Source organism: Trematomus bernacchii, unplaced genomic scaffold (assembly GCF_902827165.1).
Source record: "Trematomus bernacchii unplaced genomic scaffold, fTreBer1.1, whole genome shotgun sequence".
NCBI lineage: Eukaryota > Metazoa > Chordata > Actinopteri > Perciformes > Nototheniidae > Trematomus > Trematomus bernacchii.
The window spans coordinates 9,641,491-9,662,047 of record NW_022988050.1 but is presented as its reverse complement, the minus strand read 5'-3'; the positions used below and the strand labels follow the sequence as shown (position 1 = coordinate 9,662,047).

Below are 20,557 nucleotides of genomic sequence, written 5' to 3'. Positions count from 1 at the left end.
CTCTATTCATCTCCAGATATCACAGGCTTCCCTGTTTTCTGCTTAAGGAGACAAAAACATAACTTGGAGATCCTTGAACTTTTTAATTAGGCAGTGAGAGAGCGGCGTTGTACCTCCTACACATTAGAGTCAGTCAGATACTTTATACATATGGCATCATTATGATAAATATGCTCCATCAAACTGTCAGTGTCAGGAAAATCACCCCATTACGGCTGATTGATGGGTGTGCTGTACATTTACATTTCAGCACAGACAACAGAGCATTTGCTTCTCACACCCTTGTTGCTTTTTAAATGGTATTTAAATCAGCTAACTTCCTGCAGCCGTGGCACAGACACGTGAGCCCTGCTGGTGTGTGCGCCGCAGACACCTAGCTTAATATGCTAATGGGAGTTATCAGCAGATCATACTTGCTAATTGAGTTCAGAGAGCATCCCGAATAATGATCACAAACTATTTGCATACTATTGCAGTTAATAGCTGGCATATCTGCCTGTGCTCAAAGATAAGGCAAGGTCAAAAACCTCCATTATCACAGCAATTTATTCAATTCGATTACCTTTATTTCAGACACCTGATCTAAAATTAGATTGATTCATCTGTCAAAATATTTTCAACCCAATTCTATCAAGCTCTGGATAAAGTTTAACCATGCAGTAAGAATGAAAAGCGAGCAGCAAACCCCAGGGAAGCTGAGGGAGGCTCTAATGACTCAAAAATATCACTGGGGTGAAAATAACTCCTCTCATCTGCTCGACCTTTTCATTTTCACTGAGGGAAAAAGACCTCACTCCCCAACTCCACTTTAACATTTAAACCACTTTTAGCAATATAGAGCTCTTACATCTAGCTGGTCTGATGGTGCTAAAATGAAACCTTTACACCAAGAAACAAAATGGGTCTTACATCTTAAAGATTAAATCCATCAAGTGCTTTAGTTAATAAATCAGAAATGGTGAAGTGCAGTTTGTGCGGAAATACTACAAAGACTAGAGATTACAGAGATTATAGAGATTACACATTTGTCGTGGTTTTTAGTTGCAATACTAATTGCTAATAGTGAAATTGTAAATTGATTAGTTAGCAGAACATGCTGTTTTCGGCCTGTAAAATGTGGATTTTTCTCTGTTTAATTTCATATTAAACTGAAATATCTTTGGGCTTTGAACAAGACATTTGAAATGACCTTTGACTGATAAACTGAGATGGAAATTCTTCTGCAATATTGTTTAATCAAGCAAATAACCGTCAGATTAATCAATACAACGATTGTTAGTTTTGGCTCTAGGTCATACACAAATACAATTATATATGATACATAGTTAATGATTAAAATGTTACTTCATATCTCTTGGAAGATACTTTCAAGACCAGAAGGCACAAATGTTTGCTGCTTTTTATAGAACCCTGAACTGATAACAGAGGCCACGGTAGAGATGACTTTAGACGTGTGTGTTTGCGAGTTGGTCCTCATAGAATGGGTATGTGAGACGGTATAGAATGACGGTGAAAAATATATGATTTCTGTCTGACCTCACAGGCCACTGAGGGCCCATCTGTCATGCGAGTGCTGTGAGAAAAGCCCGGACCCTTTGACTTGCAGCATCAGGCAGTGATGCCACTGTCAGAGCTGAAGATCATAGCTTCCGCCGGCCTATAAACACAAAGATCTGAGAGGTAACAATGACAGCAAAAAGCTGCTTTTCATCCAGGGAAAAAGTTTGTGAAGAGGTGAACAGATTACTAATGAGACAATTCGCGCTGTTCCAAATTCTAGTGAGCAGGAAGACCACAACTTTCTGTTCATGTTGAGCAACGGATGAGATAATGAAGCATCTTCAAAGTTATCGGATGAATCACAAAGCAATTAAAACTGATTCCAACTGTCTAAACCTTTAACATTTTGTGTTTTCTTTATGGTCACGAATCCTTTTTAGATACAAATATCGTGCCTGGACCAAACTACAGTGTAAAGTAAAAAAGCTTCTGCTCTTTGTTGATCGTGGAAAATTTGGAGGAAAATGTTCGCACTGCCTGAAAATCTTTTGATGAAGTCAAGTTTAATACAGTGAAACTATTCACTTGGAGTTATACCATCTACAGCAGCCACAACCAGTGTGTTAAAGATGACTATATAGGGCCTTAGCATATGGGCAGATGTGCCCTTTTGGCTCATGTGGATTGAAGTGAGCATCAATGCTGATCTGTATGGCAAATTACATACTCATCAAAAATGCAGTCAGGAAATGGAGCTGTTTAGTTCGACACACTGTCAAGTAATTTGGCTATCAAATGAAAAGAAGCATTCAGCCGATTTTACAGCAAACATTTCAACTATGTTCAGAAATAAGCTGCGGCAAATTCACTGCGTCTCCAATGAAGCATCTGCCTCAGTGTAGCAAGTGATGCTTATTTGATATCTGTCACTTCTGCCAACACAAGACAATAAAGACAAGGTCATTTTGAAAAAAGCTAATGCTTAATTGCCATCGTATGCTCTTTTTTACTTCTATTCCTCTGCAATCTTTAATTAACTGCTACTTTGTGGAATTGACTTGGGTTTCAACACATATTTTCATTTTATAATTTGTGATGCACATGCTGAATACTTCCACTCACAACCGCTCTGCTGCTTCTTGATAATGACTTTGATAAATCCATGTGGAGAAAAAGATAATGTTATCGCTCCTTGGGTGTCACTATTCAAAGGCCAGCTCACAGGATACACTCAAGAGCACTGCTATCATGGGCAACACAATATTAACTCACCTCATATTTAGGCAGATATAGTGACGGACATGAACACACACTCCAGGTCGTGCTCTCTGATTAGTCTGTGAAGGTGGTGCGTTTGGATTTAACATCAAAGCTCTGTGAGTATGTATGTTGATGTGAGATTAATGTAAGGCTCTAACCTACACTGGCACGTCGCCAAACAAATACCCGTAGCAGCAGCTGGGGATGTTTCATGTCTCTCCCACGGTTCCTCCGTAAAGCAAAGCCGTGTCTTAATCTCATTATTGCAGAATTACCACTCCAAACACACACAAGAGAGAGAGACAAACTGTCAACGTATTAACAAAGCAGCATAGTAGGAAAGCCATGTAAAGGTCAACCTGTTCTTTGCAGCTCAAAATGCCAAAAAGCATAAAAGCAAAGAGGCTTGAGAAGCACTGGCGTTGAGATGATTGTGCCCACATCATTTGGGAGGCTTACTGTCCAACATCTATGCAGCTATATATAACATTTCCTCTTTGTTTTTTTACTGGATGCTAATATTGGAGCTTTTCATAAATATACACTCAGTGATATCACCACTAATTCCACGTCAATTGCATCTGCCAACAGCTCAAACATGTCCATAAAGTGCAATCTGCCCTCTTAAAAAGGGACGAGAGAGGGAATTTGTTTATATGATAATTTTTCTAAATGTAGTTCTCTCCTTTTTTTTGAATGGCATGTATGGGAGATTCATTCATTTATTACCATCAACTGGTAAATGTGTGTAGTGGATACTACAAGTTAAACCATGTTCATAGGTTTTGTTTTAGGTGATGCATCATTAAAGTTCCCTTAATGAAGCCTGAAATAATTTAAAGAATGTTGCTTTTATTAAAGACACGCAGGACTATCCAGCCGGCTTTCTAGTCAAATACCCATAAAATCATAGGCTCTCTTTTTCTATCTTTCTAAGTGACGTGTTGTACAGGGGCAAACAGGATCACCACAGCATTGACAGGTTTTTCCCTCTCTGTGAGTCTTCTTCCTCTCCTGCCTTCCAGAGCTGCCCTCCAGGTCCTGGATTAGTCATGGGGAGAACTCCGAACGGCAGCCATGCAGCCTCAGAAACACTCTCCTAATGAGTCTGTGAGGGACTGATGGCTTGGCTTATCCAGTTAAAGAGCTGCTTCTTCAGCTTGTCTGGGCTTTCATCTTTTCAGCTGCCACACTGGGCTCTCTGAGAACTCCCCATTCATCTCTCCATCTACCAATCTTACATATAATTAACCGCTCCACAAGAAACTTTTGGCGTCATCTGGGGAAATAAACTAAATTGGAGAAGGTCATCTGATGTTCACTCAGATCTAATTTCTAAAGAGTTTTATCACCTGTCCTAATAAGCCTGCAAGGCAACACAAACCAATGTAGTCTTTTGCATGTTGAGACAAAAATAAAATAAGAAAATCACCAAAAACAGTGTATTATAACTCTTTAAACTTGATTATAACCATTTGAACATGTATTAAAAAAAAATGGTTATAGCCAGTTAACTGTTTGATTAATTTGAGCGGTTAAAGTGTAACATTTTCGCTTGGAGAATAAAATACTCAATTTGTTAACATATAGCTAGTTACAATTGATCTATGTTAAGTATTCGGTTGTTGCTTTTCATTGTGACTGAAAAACTAAAAAACATTGAAATCAACATTGGTCAGATTGATGATGATGACAGCACTTAGTTAGCAGTGATTCAGCACATCTCAAGATATAAGGTTGAAGAGCACAGAGCTTTGAAAAGTTGACTATGCAAATCTGTTAAGGAGCACATTTAGCTGACTGTACAAAGCAGCCAGCAGCTGTTTTCTCTTAAAAAATGTGATGCAAGGCTTTTCATCCCTGGGAGAAAACCAACAGTGACTATAACGCTTAAGCAAATGCCAACTTCTAATTCAGTAAGTGCTCTTTAACAAAAATCAAGGTTTACCTACAGGGTACTTGTACCTCTAAGAAGGCAAGAACACATTCACATACAGTCTTATATCGGCTTTCCTGTAGCATTTACAATAATACATTGTATAAGGAAAAAGCAAACACATTCTAGATCTCTTGGTTAATACCAAACAAGGGTGCAAACAACGTGAAGTGGGATTCAAGGTCAGGGTCTTCAGAGTCTGTCATTATCAAGCCATGGTCAGTTCGGGGAAACAGCAGTAAATGCTTGATGCAGTTTTCCCCTGGGCAATTAGAGCCCATGAATCACTTTACAACCTGGGGAAAGAGGCGATGGGTGGAGAAGAAGTGGGAGGCAATGACTTCTGCTGATGCCCATCTCATTAGTGTTGTTATCATGATGTGTGGACATGAAAGAGCCGTCTGCTGGTGCTGTGGGGGGGGGGGATGTGGCATGTGTGAAGAGCCCAGACTCAGGAAACTGTGAGGAAGGACTGAAGGATCTCCAAAGCTGTTTCACAAGGCTTCCAAATGTATTTTTAGGTGTCAGTTATATAGTGCAATTTTTAAAAGCACTTGACAATATTTAAAGGTCTTCTAACAAATATTTTGCTATAAACAATGACCTTGAGCACTTATCACCCAACCTTTTCAGTGACACTTAGCTATATAGAGCTTTTGTAACATCTCTTAGCTAATTGTTCTGGATTTTCCACATTGTTCTGTCTAACAGCTCTCATTAATCCTGAAGTGCTGAAAACCCCTCTCTTTACTATCATCCCAGCACTAATGGGACTTTCTTAGGCCCCGTCCACACGGAGACGAAACCGATTTCGAACCAAAGTCGATTTCAAAAAAGTCTTCCGTCCACACGGAATTGTCTCAAGAAATGTGTCCGTCCAAACGAAACCGCTCGAAACCGCTGGAGACGCTGTAGTACATATGCCGGGCCTGTAAGTGGCGCTGTACTTCCGCCACAAAATACACCAAAAGCAGCGAATAAGACAGATGACGATTATTATTATTATTATTATATTATTATTGTTGCTGATGGTTGTGATAGAGGAGCTGTAGATTTTTGCACTAAAATCTGTATCATGGTCAGTAGCGTCTGGAGCACAAACGCAACCCTGTGATCCGCCATTGTTGTTGTTGTTGGCGAAACGCATGAGCAATGACGTGGGGGTGAGCAGGAGAGGTGGGGAGAGGCGGGGCTATGCCGTCATCGATTCAGGAAATGATCGTATAGGGCGTACACACGGAGCCGCAAGCGTGTCGTCTCCAGACTTACCCACTTTGGGAGCCGGTTTCAAAGTTTATCGGTTTCGGGCTCCAAAGCCGCGGCTCCGTTTCGGCTTCGTGTGGACGAACCGTCTATACGATAAAGAACTTTAGCGGATACAACTGAAATCGTCTCCGTGTGGACGGGCCTTAAACTAGCTACTGATAACAGTTGAACATCTGCATCTAAAACATTTGAAATACATCCGATTGCATCTCTTATGGTGGCCAATATTAAAAAAAACAAAATATAAATTGTTTGGTGGTTCTACTTAAATGCTAGATCAGCCGAGACGTGACTTTTTTAAGTTTGCAGGGAATGTGCTCTGGCATTCAAAGAGTGCGCAGCAATAGAGCTTGACGAACAAACACACCTTCGTTGCCCTTAGATAGTTATTGCAAAACATTTATAGCTATCTCATGGGATGAATGAACGTGTCACCTTGGGTTCCCACTGTAGGGAGGGAGAAACAACCGATCAAACGCACACTGATGGATGGCGAGCAATGAAAGAGTTCTGCTAATTGGTGGCAAAGCCGACACCCGCAGTATTCACACAGGCTCAGGTTTAAGACTGATACCCTAGCCACACGGAGACGGTAACGAAAACGAACCGAATTCGATATCAAAAAAGTCCACACGCAATCGGCACCAGAAATGTGTCCGTCCACACGAGACCGCTCAACCCGCTGGAGACGCTGTAGTACATATGCCGGGCCTGTAAGTGGCGCTGTACTTCCACCACAAAATACACCAAAAGCAGCGAAGAAGACTTCACGAGCATGCATGGTTGCCATGGTTGCCCTTCTGTTTATTCTCCGCTTTGGATTTAGCAGCAGAGGTGGGGGGAGAGGCAGGGGCCAGGGCTCTGGCTCTTTTTCTCCTTCCCCGAGTCAAGCGTGTGCTCCTGCTGTAAATCTCCCCGGTTAGTCCACCAGCAGATGAAAAACACCCACCTCTCCTCCTCTTCCAAGGGACGAGGGAACCGTGCGGCAGAGTTTCCGTTAGAATTTTTTTCCGCCGGTCAACATGTACGTTAAAGTTTAAATCTTCCGGACAAAATTACAAAAGTGCCGGTCAAAGGTCTTCTTTGTTATTTATTGAGCTTTAAAACAAATGAATAACGACTCTATATAATAATATAAGAATAATATACGGAGTCTCTCTTTTCCTCCCCCTCTCCTGACAGCCCGTCAGTATTTTTGTTATCAGGAAATGATCGTATAGGGCGTAATCACAGAGCCGTTTGGACCCCCAGAGCGTTGCATCCGCAGATCTACCCACCTTGGGACCCGTTATCATTATCTACGTTTCCCTGTCGGCCTCGTGTGGCCGAACCGTCTACTCTATATGATAGAGAACTGTAGCGGATACGACCCATTTCGTCTCCGTGTGGCTAGGGCATGAGATGAGTCAGACTTTGACAGGCATGTTTTTTTTCATTGAGTTGAACAATGATTTAACTCTAGCAAGTGGCTGGATGTGCTGACTAGAATGCAGATTTAATCAAACGGCTGTCAAAAACAAGTGACAAAGGGTTCGATTGGGAATATTCTGCTGAGGCATGGGAAATGGCCTCTAGCCTGTGAGTCAAAATAAAATAAAAACATTTCATACACTACCAAGCATGATCTGAGAATGAACCATTGGGAGCTCAGTGGTGCTCATCACATCCCTAAAGCAGTTTGAGAAAGTACAGGATCACAGTGGGGGTGTGTTTAAACAAGCTAGTCAGTCCAGTGCTTGCACGTCCGATGTGTCCGGTGTGTGTGTGCGTGTGTGTGTAAGGAGGGTCAGGACCGCATGTTTTTACGCCATCACTGCAGCTCAGGACAGATGGATTTGCACACCTGCAGGGCACAGGGGGAGCATCATCACCGAGTAAAGCCAATGAATTCTCCATTGGGAGTGACCCAGGTGGATGATGATGTCTTTTAGAGAGTGGGTGTGACTTCCAAAGGGAAACTCACATGTAGTAATGAACTGGACTGATGAAAGCATTAGAACAAACATTGAGTAGCATTGCAATCTGTAGTCAAATACCCTAGCTGGTAATGATGTTAGAATGGTTTGGGAGGAGTGCGCAGGAAGTCCAAGCGCTTACAGTCAACAAGGGGCTGCTTTACACCCACCGTAAATAGTCACTTTGAGGCGCTTGAACAGAAACAGCTCCAGGTACTCTGTTGCAAAGTGAAAAGCCTTGTTGTTTTTCTAAATGTTGGTGTTTCTCTTTGGTTTTTGTCTGATACTGTACATGTTTCATGAAAAACAAACTCCATTGATTTTACACATCCAAGTGTGTTTAAAGGTGTTGGGGCAGAGTGCTGCATATTTAAACATTTTATAGAGTTTTGGGAGCTCCAGAGGGAGCTGCATGAAATGTAATATGTTGACTCAAGTGACGTCACTTAAGTCTAAGTCAGTTTGGGCCGAGTACTACACGTTTGGAATTGGAAACATAAAATGAAGGTCTGGAGTTAGAAAGAGGGACACTCCTTTTCTCTGCTTTAGATTGATGGATCAAGTTACATTACGAAACATACCACACTTGAATTGTTAATAAGTCTGTCTGCAGGTGAGGCGCATTGTGGGTAATATAGGCATTACGTTTGAACAAGAAAGAGGAATTTGTTGAATAAAGCTGATGGTATTTCTGGATTTGCTCAATAGATATTGAACATCTTTACCAGTCCGTAACTTTGAGTCTGCCAATTTTAAGGAATACTGGCTAAATAAGTGCACTCTTTTAACAGATTAAGTAATCTTTTAACAGATATGTAAAACATGTACAATGATTATGGATCTTTGATCATAGTTAAAAACGCATCTCGCCCTCTCAAAAATGAATGGATGCTGTTGAGGAAGAAGGAATTGTTTTTCTTCCCTATTTAAAAACTGACATTTCATAATAGAGCACTACAACACATACAACAATTACAAAAGATGACATAAGCGCCTCTAAGTGCATAAAAGCACAGCTCTTGTCTAAACTCCACAGAAGCACTTTTCCCCAAAAAATGGAATCAGGCAAGGTACCTATTAATAAAACAGAAGGCCGTGGCAGCACAACAAGCAACAAAGTAAAGAGATGCAGAGACTAAGTTTGGAGATTAGCAGGCAGCATAGACCCCAGCATCTATAATTCATGGCTTTGTTTGCGGCTGCGCTGACTGCTCCTCTGATTGCTACGCTGCTGAGGCCTTGTGCCGATATTTGCATGGAGAGAAAAACATTAGAACATATCCTTAGCCACTTCTGACTGCTGTTCCTTAGCAACAACAGTGTAGGGAGTTAAAGGCAGCATGTGTTATGTGTGTGTGTGTGTGCACATGTGTCCAGTGTTGCCGTACTCACTTGTTTTGCATCATGTTCATTATGACCCAGTCGGAGGAGTAGACGTTTTTCCCAATGAGATCTTTAAACATGATGAATGTCTCCATTAGGAAATCCTGCAAGAGAGAGAAAGTTTTCAAAATGAAAACTGTTATTCCCCCCACCTCCAAGATAAGAGCAATCTGAAATGAACTGTTAGGAGTTTGGCTTTGAGGCAGAACCAGCTTTTGGATTAGCTTTTAAGGTCAAGGTGACGTATATATATATATTCCTTTTGCAGGTGACCAATAATCCAGCGGTTTCTTAAAGTGGACCTATCATGCTATATTTGAATAATATAGTGTAGGACCATACCTATATAAGGCATATTTATACTTTTTTTTTTCTTCAAAATACCAAACAGATCATGCATTTTAGCCATGCCTCATTTTGCTCAATTTGACATTTTCTAGCTCTGTTTTTGCAAGGGCAGATTCTGTGAGAACAGCACCACCTACAGGCCTGGCATATGTACTACAGCGTCTCCAGCGCTTTCGAACGGCAATGGCCGTGGCTGTCTCCTCCTGATTGGTGGAGTTGGCCCAATAGCCGTAGCGCCACTGTCCTGACGTCAGGACAGTGTTCAAATCTGGATCAGTTTTTATCAGATCCGTTGCAGCCCCTTTTTTAGAGATTTGGGTATGGAGGAAAATAGAGAGGGTTGTGTTTTCTGACACTTGGTGAGTTCCCTGGAACACCGGGGACACATATTCATGTATAAAAGACGTACAAAAGTGCATTTTGCATGATAGGTCCCCTTTAATGCTGTAAACAATGACATTCCATCTGTTTTACTGCTCCTGGGGAAAACAGTTCTTGTGATCTTTCTATGAAAACTTAATAACTAGGTTAATTTATACTGTTAATAGAGGCTCTGCTCAACCTTATCTATAGCAGCACAACCTCAAATTCTCAATTCCTGTCAGGTCTACAAAGTCATCAACTTTCTCTCAATCAGAGTTGCCGCTAAATTCCCAAAACATAAATATGCATGTGAATCTATTCCTGGCATTCGATGTTTCACTCCTGGGTGAATCCCTGTGCTTAGTGATGGTGTGTTTGGAGAATAACTGCGAAACAACAAGGTCCTCTGGGCTGCAGCCAGTTCTGAAATGTGGATATGGCCCACGCCAGCTTCAGGAACAATAACTCAGTGGAAAGATCCAGCTTCATCACAGTGATTGTTTATCCTGCTGTGGGAACTAGACAAACAGCCTCTAACAAAGCCTGTGTGCAATCATGAAGGTCAGGGAGATACATTCAGGCTGATTTATGTTGTGGTCATCTGAAAGAAACCATAAATGACTTGATTTAAAAGTGCATAGATGAATAAACACTGTTTTTCCAGAGTTGAGGGAATATATAAACTCAATCAAACACGTACAATTATTCGTAATCTGACTAAGTGTATCAATTATTTCAGGTGCGTGCATCTATTCAATACCAAATGAAAGCAGATGAAGCCGCAAGTGAAGCCAACATCTCCATTTCATTGGATTACAAAGCTTCACCTGTAATCTAAATCTGATTCTTGTTCCTGCTATGACTTTTTTTGGGATAGAAGCAAACAGTGGAATATCAATACTAGTCAAAGTACACTAACATAATACTAATCTGGCAGCAGATTCTAGAGAATTACGGCTTTAACGGTACGTCCACACAGCAGCGTTAAAAAAATCTTCCAACGCTTCTGCCCATTCACTTTGAATGGGGTGACGTCACTTTGCCTGACTTTTCGCCGAACTGCATTGTGGGAAGCAGAGCGGAGCTTTGCTGGCGTTTCAGGCTGCAAAAGTTGAGCAATGTTCAACTTTTGAAGCTTCTGAAGCTTCGGTGGAAGCGTCAGCCAATCAAACCGCGTGTATGCTGGGAGAGACACACCGCAGGTCATTTCCTCATATTCCAAAAAATGGAGCAAGCTTCAACGCACGCCGCTGTGTGGACGGGCCGTAAGGGAAGACTTATTCAGAGCGGAAATCCATAACATCAATGACATTTATCCCTCCTCCACAACTTGTTGGCTGCAGAGAGCGATCTGCCCCCCCTTAGGAGTTACTATCATCAAGAGCATGCTGTGCGTATAGCAGAGCAAGGACTATCAGAAATTCAATTTCATACTTTATAGTGGAAGAAATACATTTTCCTTGCAGATCTTATCCGACTTTTGATTTTAGGAAAAGAAAGAGCAAAATGAAACAGAACTACACTGACTAAGATTTAAGTGATTACTTGACAATGTAGCCTGAAGTGTCTCATCTAGAAGACATTTGTGAGGTGTACTCACCACCACATCGCTCCTTATCTTGCCAAAGGTGCTGATCAGATGAGCATAATGATAGTCGTCCATCTGCCTCAGTGTGGCGGTCATGCTGGCCACGAAGCTCCCCTGGAAAAGAGAAAAGAAGCTCATTCAATTCACAATCAAGTTCAAATTGAAGGCTGAGGATGGAATGACTCTGCGCCTGTGATTTTGATGGATACTGACTAGCTGAGTTGATTGGATATGAATACTGAAGCCTCCCAGGTTTGAAAAGGTAGGTGCCCTCACTCTGTGACTGATCTCATTAACCTGCTGGCCTCCACTCCCCTCCGCTCTGTGTCTCCACTGATTATAATGTGTGTGAGGTCCCTACAAGAGCTGTCTCTGCTTTACAGTGTGCTTTAACGGCTCTGGTTAGCACGCAGAACATGGGCTGCGCAGAGCAGATAAGGAAAGGCAAATGTGTGTTAGGCTAAATGGAGAGAGGCTGCTGCGACCATCAAGAGTCCTGCCAGTGATGTCTGTGCAAAGTGGAGAAAAACAGGGGGGATCTATTGACACATTTTGGAATTTAGAAAGGGCCCTTGCTTGACTGTATGTGTGACTGGGTTGATTTCATACTATTTAAGGATGGGGGGGAAATTCACAGGAATACATGTATCAAGTAAAGTTTTTAGACAGAGAATCATGACGATCGTACAATAACAAAGAAAAGAAAAATTACACTGATGGAAAAGAGATGATGGAAAGTGTGTTGTACTGCCAATTAAAATACTCCTAAAAGACGAGTTAAAGTATTTGCAACTATACTTTTGAAGAATAAGAACAACACAGTACTTCTATTGAACTCTCCCAGACAGCTGATCAAAAAAAGTACACAAGATAAGCGAAGTTAATTAAAACAGCATTGTCACAGAATGCATTAAAGCACCTCCAGATTAATAAGTATGATAAGAGTTAAATTGCGAAAAGCGTACAGGTGACGGTCTATCTCCAACTCAAACACTACTGGATTATTAAGCATCCATCATATCATTGAGACTAACCCAGCACAAAGAATAATTTCCTTACATTTAAACTACAAAAGCATTGATTTATGAGAAACAAGTATTCAATAGGGGAGAAATATTATTATTAATACATTTTCACCTTTTTTAAGATAATGGTAGTTATTGTAATCTCAAACTAAAAGCATATGTCTTTACACAAGGACAGATGCACAATGCAGCTGTCAGACTAAACATTGTTTAGAATTGAAAGGTTTCTATTTATTGATGTCGTCTTAAACATGTTGTGATTGGAAGTGGTACACATGTATTTCAGGGGAAATTTGGCCACAATAATACAAACAGGTTTTTCACATGCGAGTACTATTCCATTACTAATCTTCTAAACAAACCCTGGGTTGGGATTTCAATCTGGACAGGGCCTACCTCAGTGAACTGAGGACTTAATGCGGCAGATATAACTGCTGCTTCATGGTAGTTAATCCTCCAGCATGCTGTTTCGCTGGAGAACCTCTCCTTGAGAACACACACACACACACACACACACACACACACACACACACACACCCCTCTCTCTCCAATTCAGTTTTCAGATTGACTTGTAGTTATTGTTACATTGCAATATCTTTGGAAAAAGGTTCATTATTATTGTTAGTATGTACAGCAATTACCTTATTGACAGAAATAATAAGATAATCATCTAAAAGACACCTAAAGAATAACAAACATATTATTCATGTTTCTCTCAGTTTTTTCTTTGTTCTGCTACATGGAGCTGATTGTCACTTCAGTCCCCTCCTTTTGTAACGAGGGTCTGACTCATGTTATATTTTTATGGAAATGTTTTTATCTCAAGCACAAAGGGCAAGCCTCTTTCATCTGTGAGTGCATGTACGCCTTAGTTCTTCAGCATTAAAGATGGGAAACAAATTAAGACAGAGCCTGATTAGAAAATACCAAAGAGACAAGTGTGTATTAAGTGTCTATAGGAGACTGTCACACTTCTGTAACACCTTATTCTTTTCACCAGAGCACAACATGTGTCGCTACTTAATCACAAATGTATGGATTAACCCCTGGTAAAGATGCAATGAGTTAGTTGGGGGACATTTGACGTGTAGAAAAAATATTCAAAGACGTGTTTGGGGTTGTTTCAACAGTCTTTCTACATTCAAAGCATTATTCCCGTGATCCACAAGTCTAACTGGCGTGAGGGGACGGGCACTGCAACCCCCCTCACATTGCACAATTACTTTATAACTAAAAGGAGTGAAAGGCATCAAAGCAGGCAGCAGTCTTCAGAAGTCCTTGCTGCCTCTTGCAGTCTCCCGGCCCTCACAACGTAGACTAGATCAGCTGGAGGGTATCCCACAGTTGTTCGTATTTCTTCAGCTGTGAATGCATCCCAGAGAGAAGGAGCCTTCAGAACGTAACACGCTGTGAGCCTCAGTGTGGGACTCCCCATAAGGCACCAGCGCTGATTACAGTAGTATAAACACCTTCAGATTATTCCCAACGTTCAATTAAGACTGCCAACAACACAGGCATTCAAACGGCACTGTCACTATGATGATTTTATAGGTGTAACGTGTTGCAATTCATCTTCAACTTCCAATCAAATGTAATTGCTGCTGGAGGCTGAAGGGTCAGCTGGCAAAACCTGATGGTACGAGTACACAGACAGAGAATCTCTCACAGAAAAAGGAGTCAGACGTTTCACTGTGCGGCGATTAAGATCTAAATGAGGAACAGAACACATGCCGCACCAGCTGTTATGGGCTAATGTGAGAAAAGATGTGCGGCATGATGGAAAAGTACAGGTTTACTCTTCTCTGCAGCTCTAAGTTGATAAGTGCATACTGTGATAGCCTTTGCTGTCAAACAGCTGACTCCACAGGTCCACCAGAGGGTACCGCGGGGTTCGGAGAGAAGAACTTTCATGGTTCAGCCGTCACACTTTTATCACTGGGGTAATCCCTGCGGTGTTACCATGACGATGCAATGATTTATTTTAATTTTTAAAGCAGAGAGAAATTTGGAAGGTAAAACAGACTGGTGAAGGAAAGAAGAGATCGGAGAGGAAAAAAAAGAAGTATTTCCCTCACTAGTCATAGGCGGGCAAATCCTTCGTGATTTTGTGTGGGCGACGGATGTATGTGAGTGCAGAGAGAGGTAGCAGAATTGGGAGAAAACCAGAAAAAATACTCCTTCAGCTGTCTTCCTAACAACAACTTGAGTCATGCTAGGACAAATGAGTTGTACCCATAACATATACACTACCCTCTCTGGATTTGTGCTTTCAATGTGCCTTTTAGTCACATTGAAAGCACACAAATTAATAAAGTATTTGGAGTTGTTGACATTCCTTTTAAATGTGAAACGGTTTGAGAACAGAGCCGCCCAGCATTGACTTTGGATATATAACGTATACGACACTTCCTATTATAAAATATAATACTGAAAGTTGATGTGACAAAAGACATTGAGGCTTCTTGTGTCTATAAAAACACTTTTAGTAAAAAAACTATTGCACTTTTAAAACACTACACTTGTCATTTATGATGCATAATGATGATTAATAAGTGTCCACAATAGTAATCTTCAAAGCACATCAGTGACCCATTGAATAATTGTCATGAATATACGGAAGAGAGCTCTTTGAAACAAAGCTCAGGACCTGAAATACAAAGTACATAAGCGAAGCAAGAAATCATCATTTTTTAATTCAACTATTTCGTTCCACTGGAGATGATAAGGCACCTGAAGCTCAGAACAAAAAGTGTTCCAGATGGGTACGCAAGTCAATCATTTAATAGCCAGCACTTGAGCTGTCATCAATCTCAAGCATTTATCCACCAAAACAATTTCCCAAGCTTAACAATAAACAGAAACTTCACGATTGATATCTATCACGGTGTCCAGAAGCTGAAGATTTCCAAAACCCTGCCTCCATATCCATCTTAAGCTTAAGGGCAAATGAGGCAGAATTTTAGCGGAAATGAAAAAGCGGTTATTAGAGGGCAGAGCCAGATCCATCATACGCCGCTCTCTAGCTCGCATCTCTCTGATAATTCATCTCACTTTAGCGCCTGACAGCAGAGAAGCGAAAATTGATGTTTGCTGTAGTAGTGAAGGGTTGCCTCATAAACACAGCATTGTTTTAAGCCTTTAATTAAGCCAGTGGGGAAATGGAACGTCGGTCTCTAGAGAGATGTAGACGGAGAGAGCAACCTGTCTCTGGAGGAGAGACAACTGATACAGGAAGATGATGAGGAGGAGGAGGAGGAGGTGGATGACCAAAGGGGACACAATGACTCTCTCTTAGTCTCTATTAGCTTCAGGCCTGATGAAATATGAATTTGCTGGCTCATTACAACGGAAATCACAGAAGCATACAAAAAACCTCAGGTACTCACTACGCCATTTAATCAGAGAGGAATGAAGTCACTTCTCCGATGCAAACAAACGTGAATGATCCACACGATGCTAAGTCATGGAGGCAGTGAATCGGAAAGTATTGGGTATATGATGAGGCAACCAACAGCACACCAGACGATCTTCAATACAAACTTAATTGGTAGCCTCGCTAACAGAAAGCATTGTTGGAGCTCAGATCCAGAAGTGTCCATTTTCCATTTTCTGACGATAGTTCAAATTAAAACGTGAAACTGCATAAATAGCCAGGAGGACGCAACATACAAATATAACAAATGAATTAACTAGGAGGAAGACAAGTGTCTTGTGATATTGTATTTGTTGTAGAATACACTAACATAATTGGTTTTATTTATACATTTTCTAACTAGAACTCACACGTAAAACATCCATATCAAATGACATGTTCATTTAAATGTAATAACGTGTATTCAAAGCAATGAACTGTGTTCTGCTCTGAGGCAAAACTTAATATATAATTAACAAAAAACACAACCCTAAAAAACGTTCCCTTTGTAAGATAACGATATATTCAGATTGTCATGATAGGATATATGGAAATATGAATCATAACATAATGTATTGACGACGTCTGATGTATGAGGATTTCATGCATGTGCTCTTAAATCGCAATGATCCTTTTTGCTTTTGTACCATAGAGATAAATCCATCTATCCACCTCCTTTCTTTCTACACACCACTAGCGCACACACACACACATACAAACAGTGCAGGACAAAACCGAGAGGCAGCAGCACTTGAGCACTTCACACTGGTCTATCAAAGGGAGGCCGAGCAGACACATGCAGGGTACTTGGCCACTGCTGCAGGACTTAACAGAGCACCCACTTGGCTCCAACATCAGGCCAACAAGGCGCCCGGCAGGCTGGTCAGCCAATGGGAACGGATCTGTTTGAGGCCTGCTTAAACCATTCACCCTTTAGCAGCATTTTCCGTAATGCATTGTGAAGTCCAGATAAACACATACAGTAGCGATAAATAATAGACAAGGTAAATCTGGGCAGCCAGCCATGAAAGTGACCCGTTATGCCATTCATTCGGACAGCATCCAACTTAGACAAGCTTCAGGAAGAAGCACTTTCACACTCTGATACATCAAAACATTATACTTCCCTGAACAGACACCTTCATTTACACCAGAAACCCCACAGAGCTGAGGCCACTCTTCACTCTTAAGAAAGCTCTGCATGTTCGATTCCAAGCCTACATCATTCACTGGAAAGGAAATGGATGTCACCATTGTTGCTGTGTCAGATTGTATGGATGGACTGAAGCGTGAAGGGAATTGTATAAGTCAATAATGACTTGATGTACACTGTCCAGATAAAGGCCAGCTTTACATAGTGTGGTTGGAGGCAACGCAAAAAGTGTTGGATATACCGAACTGCAAGTACCTTCAAAGTTGATATATGTAACAGTATCTATCACATTTTGGACTTTGCTTAGGGTTCTTTTGACAGGCTTAGAGCCATCATCGCACACACGTTTGATGAAGAGACCATAAGTCTGCGGCAGATGGGGACAGACTCTCGCTGACGTATCTGCTCGGCACATTCTCAGCTTTGTTTCTCACTTGGAGACTAGTCGGGGCAGAGCAGTCGACACATCACACCAGCCTGTCAGACACACACTCACCGACACACAAGAGTTTCCCTTTCAGGATGGCTGTGAAATCTAAGATTGAATAAATCGACAGCTCTCTTCACTATCTAGTAATACGGCTCCATACAGATATGACACTCAACACTCTAAAGTACTCTGTGTGGATAAATGCACTCAGCAGCTCAGGGGAAGGATTGGAGTTGCGACAGAGAGGATACTAAAAATGAAAGTTACATCCAAATGCAATCTGGGAATCGGTAGTTTAAGAAACATTTTGGGTAAATTGGTCTATTTATTGTGTTACTCTATTTATAGTATTCTTTGCAAAGCACATACAGAACCAATTAGCAGTATGAGCTGGGGAAGAGAGGTGTGAGGGGTGATAATGAGGAAATCACTTCTATACCTTGGAATCAGTAACAACTCTGTACTCGAGTGACAGAAGCTACGTGTCTATTAAAATGTTATTCAAGAGGATGCGACAAGATTACATAATCAATCAAGTGCCAGTAATGCAATATTGATGTAATGCATCATTGTGTTTCATTGTACTTATTTCAATCTAAGATGACATTTGTAATCTTTAATGAATTCATTTGTCGCTTTTGATCCACATGTACGTTGTGGTGTTTTTCTTAGTTGCTATGGTGATAGTAAAGAGGGGGCAACATGAAACAAGGACGACAACTGGACTTGAAATGGGGACACTGCGGTTACATAATATACATCCCCTCCTCTTCCTGGTTGAGGCATGCATACAACAATGATTGGAAGATTGATATAAATGTTATTTTTCTAGAAAAGATAGCCATTTGTTTTTCTATGCATCGTGTCTACTCTTCCAAAAACACCAGACCATTGTTTGTTGTGGTCTTGGAAGATATGGCGAGAATATCGAGCAACGCCATATTGGTCAAGATAATGTTCCTCACATGTCCACGATGACAAAACAACATATATGCAATATATTCTGCCTCTCTTTCTCTGCGACTCCCATTTGAGTTTTGACTTGGGAAGGCAGAGGTACATTAATGGCATTTGTGTGTTTTTGTGACCCATTTTAGCGTTTTGATTTTTCAATTAGTCTGAGAGACACCATTCATCAATGATGAACTGGTGGTGGCAGGATGCTGCTGGCAGAGCGGAGCCCTGGGTCTCGCTGAAGTGTATGTGTATATGATAGAGACAGTATTGACACTTTTGTGAAATTAAACAGCATAAACAAATGAAGGACAGCGTCCTCCTTTAACCACAGCACTGTGTTTAGCATACATGCATGGGGACAAGGACATCAAGCAGGATTCCCCTGAGGACTTGACTTTGAGGCAATAAATCAATAGAGGGTGACTCGTCCCTTGCCACCGGTTTATCTTTCTGAGACACACAAGCTTACATAAGCAGGTTGATGAGCAGATTCCAATCAAAGAAAACAGTAACGCTTATTCCAACCCCATATACAGTATCCATCACGCAGGAGTTCCATTAAAAAAATGCCATTTACTCCTGGGTTCAAATCCAAACATCTTTCAAGGTCAAATCTTTACAGACATTTCATCAGCTTGGTCCTGTGGTTGCCTGGTAAAGTAAAAAAACAAGGCTGAGAAGCAGATGTGTTTTTCCTCACTCCCAAACAAGAAGTCTGTCTCATGAAACTGTGTTGTGAGTGTGTTAATGCAGTGTTCAGCAACTTCAAGGTGCAGTCAGTCAGCAAGAAAGTGGGGGTATTTTAAGGGTCGATGGGATAAACGAAAGAAAAGCAACATTTTCTGTTAGTCACATGTCATAAAGGGCCAGGCAGAGAGAGCTGTGATGCAGAGAGAGTCAAACTGAGACTCGGCAGTAAGTCAGTCACGTCTCTTATTCCTGAAACATGTTTCAGCACTATCTTCCACATCTGGATCAGATTGTATGATTTGACATGATAAACTTTCTCTAGGAAATATCTTAAATATATACGAGACCTTTAAATGGTTTATGTTCACCCAAAATGCAGGTTTACACAGCTCAGCCTTATGGTACTGAATTCAAGCTTACAGTACATGCATTTTGAAAAAAGTTTGAAATGATGAAGGATGTGGCCTGATTGTTCCTGTATGCGTTATGGGCGCCTGTGCATTGTAAATATGTTGGTTCCTTGGTAAATATACTGTACGGAAGATGAAACATTTCACATATTCAAACTTGGATGCACAAACACACACGGCAGCATCAGTTGGTGTCTGGAGAGCTGCAGCTCATTACCATGGTACCTGAGGCTTAAAGCACAAGTCAGGGTTTCCCTGTGAGAGAGTGAGCAGAAGCACTGAACACCTCCAACCGGGAATAAAATACAGCTCGACTTTTCACATGATCAAGGTTTCACTACGAGCGTTATTCCCTCCCTCCTTATTGTCGTTTGAACACAACAATAGTCCACCACGATCCAATTAAGTCGAAGAGGAAAATGCACATTCCCAGATGAAAAGCAGGTATTCTCCTTCACAACACGGTGTTAACTACTAACTAGCCCATGACATGACAGATGGATGCAAATCTGTGATGAGATCAGGATAACAAACTTTAGAGAAGGGGGGGGGGGGGGTAACATTCTTCCCACACAAAGATAAGAGCAGTGAGGACTACGGGGAAACTAAGACGACAGAAGGTGGATGGACTGGTGCAGAAACTCTCAAGGTTGATAATACATGACAAGTGTCACACTATAGCAAGGAAAGAATTAGAGACATGATAAAACAGATCTCTCAAGACGAAAACTGGCATGACGGGCTGCAGGAATGTGAAAAAAAGGGAAGACAAGTTTTCCTGGGTATATTGTCTCCACAGAAGTGAGTTCCAAACAGCTTTGAGATGATATGATGTTGCATGAACATGCCAGATGTAGCCAAAACTGTAGCTGTACTTTCTC

General features: G+C 41.2%; 1 protein-coding gene across 1 annotated transcript in view; it reads right to left on the bottom strand.

Annotated features, from left to right (window-relative positions):
• dock1 (dedicator of cytokinesis 1) overlaps positions 1 to 20,557 on the bottom strand; it is a 162,132-nt gene that overhangs the window by 43,233 nt on the left and 98,342 nt on the right. Inside the window, exons 28-29 of the mRNA XM_034119288.1 lie at positions 11,612 to 11,713; positions 9,310 to 9,404 (exon numbers count right to left, since the gene is read on the bottom strand). Coding sequence (XP_033975179.1) covers positions 9,310 to 9,404; positions 11,612 to 11,713 — 197 coding nt within the window. The remainder of the gene's footprint in view (positions 1 to 9,309; positions 9,405 to 11,611; positions 11,714 to 20,557) is intronic.